General features: G+C 42.4%; 1 protein-coding gene across 1 annotated transcript; it reads right to left on the bottom strand.

The window, feature by feature from the left end:
* Positions 1–479: 479 nt before the first annotated feature.
* LOC125555976 (CASP-like protein 1U2) lies at positions 480–1,156 on the bottom strand. Its single transcript, XM_048718779.1, has one exon. It carries the CDS (start codon positions 1,122–1,124, stop codon positions 615–617), a length of 510 nt encoding a protein of 169 aa, XP_048574736.1. The 5' UTR covers positions 1,125–1,156; the 3' UTR covers positions 480–614.
* Between the last annotated feature and the right edge of the window lie 7,972 nt (positions 1,157–9,128).

Below are 9,128 nucleotides of genomic sequence, written 5' to 3' on the forward strand. Positions count from 1 at the left end.
GATAAATTTTGATGCGGTGTTTCACGAGCAACAAGGTGATCAATGGAGCTTATGGTTTTGTGGTGCGAACTGAAACGGGCAACGCCATTGCTGCTGGGGCGGGAAAGCTAAAGTACGTGAAGAATGCGCTTCATGCAGAAGCTTTGGCATGTCTAGCAGCAATTGAAGGTTCTTCAGACATTGGTGTGCATCAGGTGTTAGTGGAATCTGATTCCCAAACACTTGTCCATGCACTTAAGAAAGGGGATGCAGATTTTTCAGCTATTGGTGTCCTGATCAGGGAGGCTATAGCGAGAGTTTATGCATAATGGCCTTCGACAGTCATGATTTTATGCACTGTAAACTAAACGCACTTGTAACACTGTCGCTCACGCTTTAGCGAGACATGGGTATGGTGGAGCTGAATCCTCACTTGTTTGGGGGGAGGATATGCCAGTTTTTGTATTAGACTTGGTAGCCAGCGATATTGCTGAGCCCAGTGGTAAAAAAATTGTTTAATAGTGAAAAAAAGTAGACGATGCTTACAATATACTCCCTCTGTACGTACCATGCACGCGCACACCAACACACGGTACACGGTGCTCTGCCCGTCTTTGGCATCTCAGTCCGACGAGCTAGCCGGGCCAGACATTGAACGGCAGCGAGACGTCCTTGACGACGGCGGCGAGGCCGAGGGAGATGCTGGCGCCAAAGGACAGCAGCTTGGACCGCCCCACCTGCTGGCCGAACGCCACGCAGACGTCGACGCCGACCTTCCCACAACCGTACGCGGCGCCCGTCGACGAGTAGAGCAGCGCCTGCGCCAGCACGTCGACGACGACCAGCACGACCCCGGGGACCTGGCTGCCCCTGTCGTCACCGTCGTCGTCGCCGGCGCCGCTGAGCTGCAGGTAGACGGCCGCGGCCTCCAGCACCGCCGCGGCCACGTTGGCCCACACCAGGTACACGAAGGCGCCGTAGTCCCGGTAGTTGACGGCCGTGGGCGTCGCGCCGGCGACGGTGCAGTTGTCGGCCGTGGCCATCATGACCGCGGACGCGAGCGCCAGGATGAGCGCGGAGAGGCGGAGCAGCAGGCTCACCGCCTTGGAGCCGTTGGGCTCGTCCCTCTCCCACCACCCAGACATGTTCGATGGATCGATTTTTGCTGCTGCCTAGCTACGATGCTGTCTACAATAGCTTGGTGAAACTATTTATGCATGCTATCCTTCCACACGGACACGTCACGCTCTGTTGACGTGCGCGTCCACGTCGGCATTGACCTGGGTCTTCGCTAAACTTCGCAGTATGCTCTGTTGACGTGCAATGTGCATGTCCCTGTTGGCATCCACCATTTGCTTCCATTTCTTTTTTGCTTGCTTTCACGTCGGCCACTTGTTTATCTTTCGGACGGACGGACGCGCGTGCATGGGACTGGAGACAAATCTGCAAGAGCAAACAAAAAGGAAGAGATCGGACAGTTCGAAGAAACTGCGTCGGGCTGGTCAGATAGCACGCCTGAGACAAGTCAAGCTGCAGGTCGGTCCTTCTTTTTGCACTCTACTGCGTGTCGGTCTCGGTCTGATCACCGTTCATGGATTTTTTGTGAAGAAACTCTGTTTTGGCTGGCAGAAGTTGAGAGAAATAGTGTTTTTGGGCCCTATAAAAAAATATTTCGTCATTTGCCCCCGTATTTGTTAGTTTCGTCACAAGAAAAATAAAGAGACCCTAGTGTGTGTGCATTATTGTGTCTACTGAAACCTACTAGTAGGCCTTGGCACTTGGTTGGTATGTAGAGATTACCTTCAACTTCTTGTAAGCTACCACCCTCAAAGAAGTACTTGGAAGGAATGTCGAAGTATAACTTAACAATTGTCAATAAAGAGCCGCCTTGCAAGCAACCATCCAAATGATATTGCAGAGGCCTTCTCCAACCTCCAAGGTTATCAAGTGAAGTTTAAACCAATGAAGTTTCCTAAGTAAGAATGAATTAGCGGGATTGGTATTACCCTTTAAGAAGAAAGAAATGAAAAAAATAAAAAATTATGACAAAATTTGCACATAATTTACACAAAAATTATGATTGTTTACAATATGCAAGAATAAGGATATAATAGAGAAATTCTTTAAAAAATTAAGTTCTCTAAAGAAGGAATGAATTCCTGGCATTGGTATTACCGATAAAGAAGAAAGAGAAATAAACAAAATAAAAATATTGAAGTTTTCTAAGAAAGAATAAATTATTGGCACTAGTATTACCCTTCAACAAGAAACAAAATAGTAATAAAATTAAACATTATTTACTTAGAATTTGTGTTTTTTATAATATGCAAAAATAAGTATATAATAGTGGACTTTTTTGCAAAGACAAATTTCCTAAGAAGTAATGAATTTGTGGCATTGCTACTATCCTTAAGGCTAAAAGAAAATGAAATAAAAAATAAATAATTTAATAAATAAGTTTTCTAAGGAAGAATGAATTGGTTACATTGGTATTACCGTTTAAGAAGAAAGGAAAATGAAAAACTAAAACAAATAATGACAAAATTTGCATACAGTTTACAATGAAATTGCATCTTTTTTACATTATCCAAGAATAAGCATGTAATAGTGGAATTTTTGCAAAAAGAAGTTTTTCCAATATGAAATAAATTGGTGTCATTGGTATTAATGGTAAAGGAGAGACAAAATGGAAAAAAACTAAATCAAATAATGAATTATTTTGAACTAAATTCACTATTCTTTATATAATATGCAAGAATAAGCATATCATAGTGTATTTTTTGCAAAAAAAAGTTACCTAAGAAGGAATGAATTAGTGACATTGGTATAACCTTTAAAGAAGAAAGAAAATGGAATAAAAGCTCAAACAAAATCAAAATAATAAAGTTTTCTAAGCAAAAATGAACAAGTCGCATAAAAGCCTCAAATAAATAATGACACGATTTGCACAGAATTTATAGAAAATTTGTGTTTTTGAATGATGTGCAAGAGTAAACATGTAATTGTGGAATTTTCGCAAAAAAGGTCCAAGTTGAAATGAATTAGTGTCATTATTATTACCCTCAAAGAAGAAAGGTAATTAAAAATTTAAACAAATAATGATAAATTTCTACACAATTTGTACAGAAATTGTGTCTTTTATAATATGCAAGGATAAACATATAATAGTGAATTTTTTGCAAAAGCATAAAGTTCCTGAGAAGAAATGAATTAGTGGCATTAGTATTACCCTTTAAGAAACCCAAAATAATGAAGTTTTCTAAGAAAAAATAAGTTGGTTGCATTGGTATTACCCTTTATAAAAAGAAAGAAAATGAAACAAACAAAGATAAATAATGGTAAATTTGCAAACCATTTACATAGAAATACCTCTTTTATAATATTCAAGAATAAGCATGTATTATTAGAATTTTCCAAAAAAATCATTTAAGATTGGCATTGGTATTGCACTTGTTAATAATAGAAAGGAAATGAAACAAAAGCTAAAACGGAATAAAAAAGGAAGTTCTCTGAGAAAGAATTAACTAGTCGCATCGGTGCTCACCTAACATCTCGAAGATAATTTGCACACTAAGTAAAAATAATTTACATGTATACATTCATCTTATACTCCATGTTCAAATAACAAAACACCAATGTTGGAGATTAATAGTCTCTCAACACATCAAAAATAAGTTGCATCTTATATCGATGTTGTCATCTCCCCCAACACGCACATGCGCGCACCCACACACATGAGTGCGTGCACACAAAAAGTCACACACACACACACACACACACACACGCACGCACGCACGCACGCACGCACGCACGCACGCACGCACACGCACACACACACGAAATACTAAAAAAGAAAAAAGAAAGAAAAAAAAGAAGATACATAGAAAACACGTTCAGACTTTCTATGTTGACACGATAGAGAAATCTCTACCTATATACTCCTACATACTAATAAACCAGCTATTGCTTCAAGTTGTACGTCGCCGGCCTTTTTGCAAAAACGACCCTGTTGTTTTGTATATTCAACCCGCAGTCCTCCTAATAAGTCAAATCGGAACAGTTACGGGCGAGAGAAAAGAAAAAAACACATCCGCCCGCACGACCGAGCCTCCCAATCCCATCTCCCCACTCCAGCGCTCCGCCACCTCCCACCCCGCCTCGCCGCACGCCGCCGGCCCGACCCGGTCGCCACACACAGCCGCCCCCCGTCGCCGCCCTCCGCCGGACCGGCCCCCTCCGCCGCGCTCCGCCACCGCCTACCGTCGTCGTTCTCCTCCACCACCTACCCTGTCGGCGCGCCTACCCCCACCCAAGCGCCCCCACACCCGCGGCCTTCCACCACCAGCGACCCAACGACGGCCTTCCACCGCCGGCAACTCTCGACGCTGCGGTGATGGATCCCCCGTCCCTGCTACCATGGCGCCGTCAGGACTCCTCCCCGCTGCTTCCACATCGACAATGGTTTCCTCAACCCCACCGGCTTCACCACCAGCCACTCCTTCCCGGCGCACTCGGCCCGCCGTCGGACCCATCCGCTTGGCTCCCGCGGCGAGAGATCTGATCGACGGAGAGACCAAGGGGGAGTGTTGGCGCAGAGGTCAGGCGTCACAGGCAAACAAGTCGCTCGCTAGAGGTGGTCTATGGTGTCGACACTCCGATGGACAGAGCCGACGTGTGCGCTGGACAGAGTCGTCATACACACATCTAATCCCACTGATGAACCTGGCTGTGGGTTAGCTTCTGTCGGGAAGGTGACAAAGGAGAGATAAAAGAAGCTTGTGGGGGGCGGCCTGATGGACAGGAAACGAGACGGTGACGCTGGCCTGAAGATGAAGAAGGGACGAGAGCATGGCCACGGTGCAAATTCCTCTATATCTTTCCATGGCTGTTTTAGAGCATGGCCATGGTGCAACATCAGCTGTCTCCCTGGTCGAAGCAGATGCTTGGGGTGAGGCCAACTTATGAATTGACCGAGACGTCTTTACCTTGCATTGCAATGTCTTAATCTTGCATCTTTTGTCAAGCTTGCATTAGAGCAAATTCATACTATGATGGGGGGATTATGAATCAGTTGACACCCACGAATTAATGTGATACATCTATGGGCCTGGCGCCAGAATTTAGCACTGGAATTTATCGTTCCTTGATGGCATCTGCAACTCACCACAACTGTGTTAAGCAGTACCTGAGGTGCCCGGATTTTACTTGCCTGCTATAAGAAGGAAGGGTTCTCGACCGGAATCTCCATCGGGTTGCCTCTTTGGACCATAATCTCCATCAAATCCCGACGAAAATTCCGTGAAACGTACAATGTCGCCGTCGATTTCGCCGGAGGAACAAAACATCTGTCGAGCCGTCCAATGTCGCCCTCGACGGCTACAACAGATGTATGTATCCCCTTGAAAGCAGCAAGCAGCAGTCTTCTGTTATGTGTGTTCTGTGTGTTCTCTGTATAGATGTGTAGTAGTAATCAAGCAGCAAATTGAACAAAATCGCAGCAGCAGGCTGCTGCTCTCCTCCCTGATCTCCCTCTATATGAAGTAGCATTATAGCACAACATCGTAATTAGCAACGGCAGAGAAACCTCTGAAAAATAGTTGGGATAATTAAAAAGATTCTAATGCATTTATCTTGGCATATCAGAACACCTCCCTGATCTCCCTCTATATGAAGTAGCAGTATAGCACAACATCATAATTAGCAACGGCAGAGCAACCTCTGAAAAATAGTTGGGATAATTAAAAAGATTCTAATGCATTTATTTTGGCATATCAGAACATTTAGTATGTATATCTGATTTCAGCACCAGGCACCATGGTTACGCATCTTGGTTTGATACTGATCAAGTAGTATCATGTTGATCCCCTGTTTTAGTTATTGTTTTTGTCCCCTGTCTCTCTGTGTACTATTCTGCTCTTTCTTAGCAGCATGTTGATTCTAAGATTCCAATAGTATTTAGAAAGTAGCAAATTTATTTTTATGCGAGAATTTTATTCTTAAGTTCCTCGCAGTCTTCATAGTTAGTTTTCTCTGATTTTGTGTGCTTTACGGGCAGTAAGCATCCTTGGGTGTTCTTTACATGCTTTGTCTCTAGGGGCCTCCTGATGGACTCCTATAATACTACCAGGCCACAACTGCCAAGCAGTGCGTTTTACTGTAACCCATTTAGCTGTCATAGGTAGTTTTATTGTTGATCCAACAACATGCTTCTCTATTTCTGCATGCCAAGGCAGCTTGCTGCTGTTAATTTTGTCAGTTTATTTGAATTGATCTGAGATAAGTCACTTGCTGAAAAATAATTAGTCATGGTGCCACCTTCATTTTATGAGGTACATTCAGATTCGTTTTTTTATTACTTTATGGATCATTCTCTTCTCATTACAGTGCTGGACAATTTGATGAGAAATTATCTTCTCTTTGAGGTCCAGGTTCAGAGTTCACTGCTATGAAAGAAGAAGGCATAGATTTGCCTCGTGGAATTGCCAGTAGAATCGCAATGAGAACGAGTAAAAATCTACGACAAGCAATACATTATTTTGAAGCTACATGGAAAGCAAAGTAAGCACATGGATCCCTACTTTCATATTCCGATGGTATGTCGCCATAAGTAGGGTCCATTTTGGAAGCCACGATGTGCCAGCAACCCAGCATAGAACTGGTCAACGTACTGTGCGAATGCTGCTGCTATGTGAAAATTGTTGTTGCGCTACCAAAAGAAATCGTTCCACACCATGATTTGATTCTCCTTTGTTTTTAAGTGTTTGCAAGTTCCAAGTGCATGATATTATATTAATCATGAGAGCAATTTTAAATTGCCTGCGATTTGGCCGCAATCGCTCGCGATTTTCATGCAGTACAAAATCACAGGAGATTGCGGTAGATCGCGCTGACTTAGGCTACAATTTCACTTAAAATTTGGGCTGCCGTTAAATCCTTTCTCCTGCGATTTTAAATTTTCAACTGATCTGTAGAGGTGCATGTTTCATCCTTGTTATCATTCTTGCTTACTGAGTGCTTGTTCATTCGTTTTTTAATTATATTGATGCTATTTTGCTTGTGTCAAAAGAATTAATATAATTTTTGTTTACCATATTGATAAACAACTCCCTTAACAAGCACTACTATACTATGCTACCCACTGTGTTGTTTACTTGTTTGGCTATTCAGTACGCGTGAGATTCGTTTTTGGACTTCAGAACAAGCACTACTAGGGAAAAGCCTAGCAGCAGCGCGGGTTTTAGGCCTATCAGCAGCGCGGGCACCCGTGCTACCAATAAGGCGCTACAGCTAATAGTTAGTAGTAGCGTGGGTTAAACCCGCGCTACTGCTATTACATACACGCGCTACTACTAATGAAATAGCAGTAGCGTGTGTTAACAACCAACGCTACTAGTATCATTTATACTAGTAGCGCTCAGTTTCCTCCCCACGCCACTACTAACTTATTAGAAATTAAAAAAATAAACCAGTACACATTATTACACCAGCATTAGAACACATCCAGTAAGAGCATACATAATTGACATGGGTCCTATTTCATGGTTAACTGGACACCGAAGCCAATAAATGAGCCAAAACCCCATCATTATGCATTGGTACTCACGATTGACCACTTCAAAGAACATGCAAGTATGTATGTCATTAACAATTGCAAACATAAGTTTCTTTGTATCTACTATCACACAGTTCCTCATTCTACCCGTTCTCACTCCAATAATAAGAAAAATGAAAAGGAAAAATAGAGATAATCTGCCGCAATTGCACTTCGGTGTCATGGATCCCGTCTGCCGCTTCAACATCTCATTATCCTGCAGCAATGGAAATTTTCCCAAAATTACCTTTTGCAACAACATAAAATTGCATTGAGATTTTAGAATTAAACATAGGCATATCTCATAGTTTAAAACAAAGGCACTCAACGGAAAAGTGCATAAATTGAGAGAAAACCTTTGGCTAGAATAGCAACACAGCACAGGAGCTACGTTCGGTGGCGGAGCTCACTAATCGGTGGAGAAGGTCGAACTACCAAGTACGTAGCAGCACAACACAGGATCACCTATGTTAATGCTGCCCACACAGTTGATTTAACTCTTACTAGTTCTTACTTGTTCTTACTAAATTTACCAAGTAATAACTATAATAATAAACGTGTCCAGACCTCTTTTTTGGACTTAGGACTCCACATACTGCAGCCTATATGCTGTAAGCAGTTTGCGTCACTACTAAAACAGAACTGAGGTAGAGAGTTTGGTGATGATCATATTAAGTTTAACCAACATTTCACAATTCACATTAGCAAAGATTAAACAAAATCATATGACAGCCCTATCAATTCCTGCTTAACACTTGGAACAAAAAGCATCAAGATAGAACTCAGGAATCAGTAAGTCAGTAAGTTTACCATCGATCATATTCGAAACATATCATACGCATCTTACATATTACAATGAAAATCTGCATTATGCAGATCAACGGCTTAGGTGGATAACGATCTAGGACAGAATATGATTGAGCACTAGGAGCAAACACGCTGTAATTTTGAAGAACAGAGCAGTGTTCAAGTCCCCAACAGACCACAATCCCAGACAGGAATAGCGTTGTTCTTTCTTCAAATTACCATACACGGGGAAACAATGACAAGACTGGTTTGTTTTAAAAAAAAGGAAGAGGATGATTAAGTGGTTTTACTTCAGATCAACAACATGTCAAACAAATCACTCTACCAAGGGTACAACTATGAGGTAGGTTGCACCAAACTCTCATCGGAGAGAGGAATAAAAAACGAGAGAGAGAGAGAGAGGGAGAGAGAGAGAGAGAGGACCTTCTATTGTGTGGGCAGTAGCAGGGTCGGAGCAGCCACTCGCCTCGTCGTCCTCCTATCACAGCAGCAGATTTCTGCTTGACAAGCAGATAGGAGCACAAAACGCACGCATCAGGTGGCGTCAAGCACATGGCTGCATGTATAACAAAAGGAAAGGCAACTCTCTTCATTTTTCAGTTTCTAAACTAAATACAAAATGATTGTGAAATCTTAGGCATAACCAAAGGAAAGCAGATTCGCAAAATCACTTGAACTTGCTTATACTACACATACAAAGTCCATTTTTTTACTGTTAATATTGATGTTATAACATGTTCAGTTACAAAGA

The sequence above is a fragment of the Triticum urartu genome, chromosome 5, assembly GCF_003073215.2.
Source record: "Triticum urartu cultivar G1812 chromosome 5, Tu2.1, whole genome shotgun sequence".
NCBI classification, from domain to species: domain Eukaryota; kingdom Viridiplantae; phylum Streptophyta; class Magnoliopsida; order Poales; family Poaceae; genus Triticum; species Triticum urartu.

What these genes read in the sequence shown, in the direction of transcription:
- LOC125555976 (XM_048718779.1), bottom strand. Translation starts at nt 1,124, where the DNA reads ATGTCTGGGTGGTGGGAGAGGGACGAGCCCAACGGCTCCAAGGCGGTG.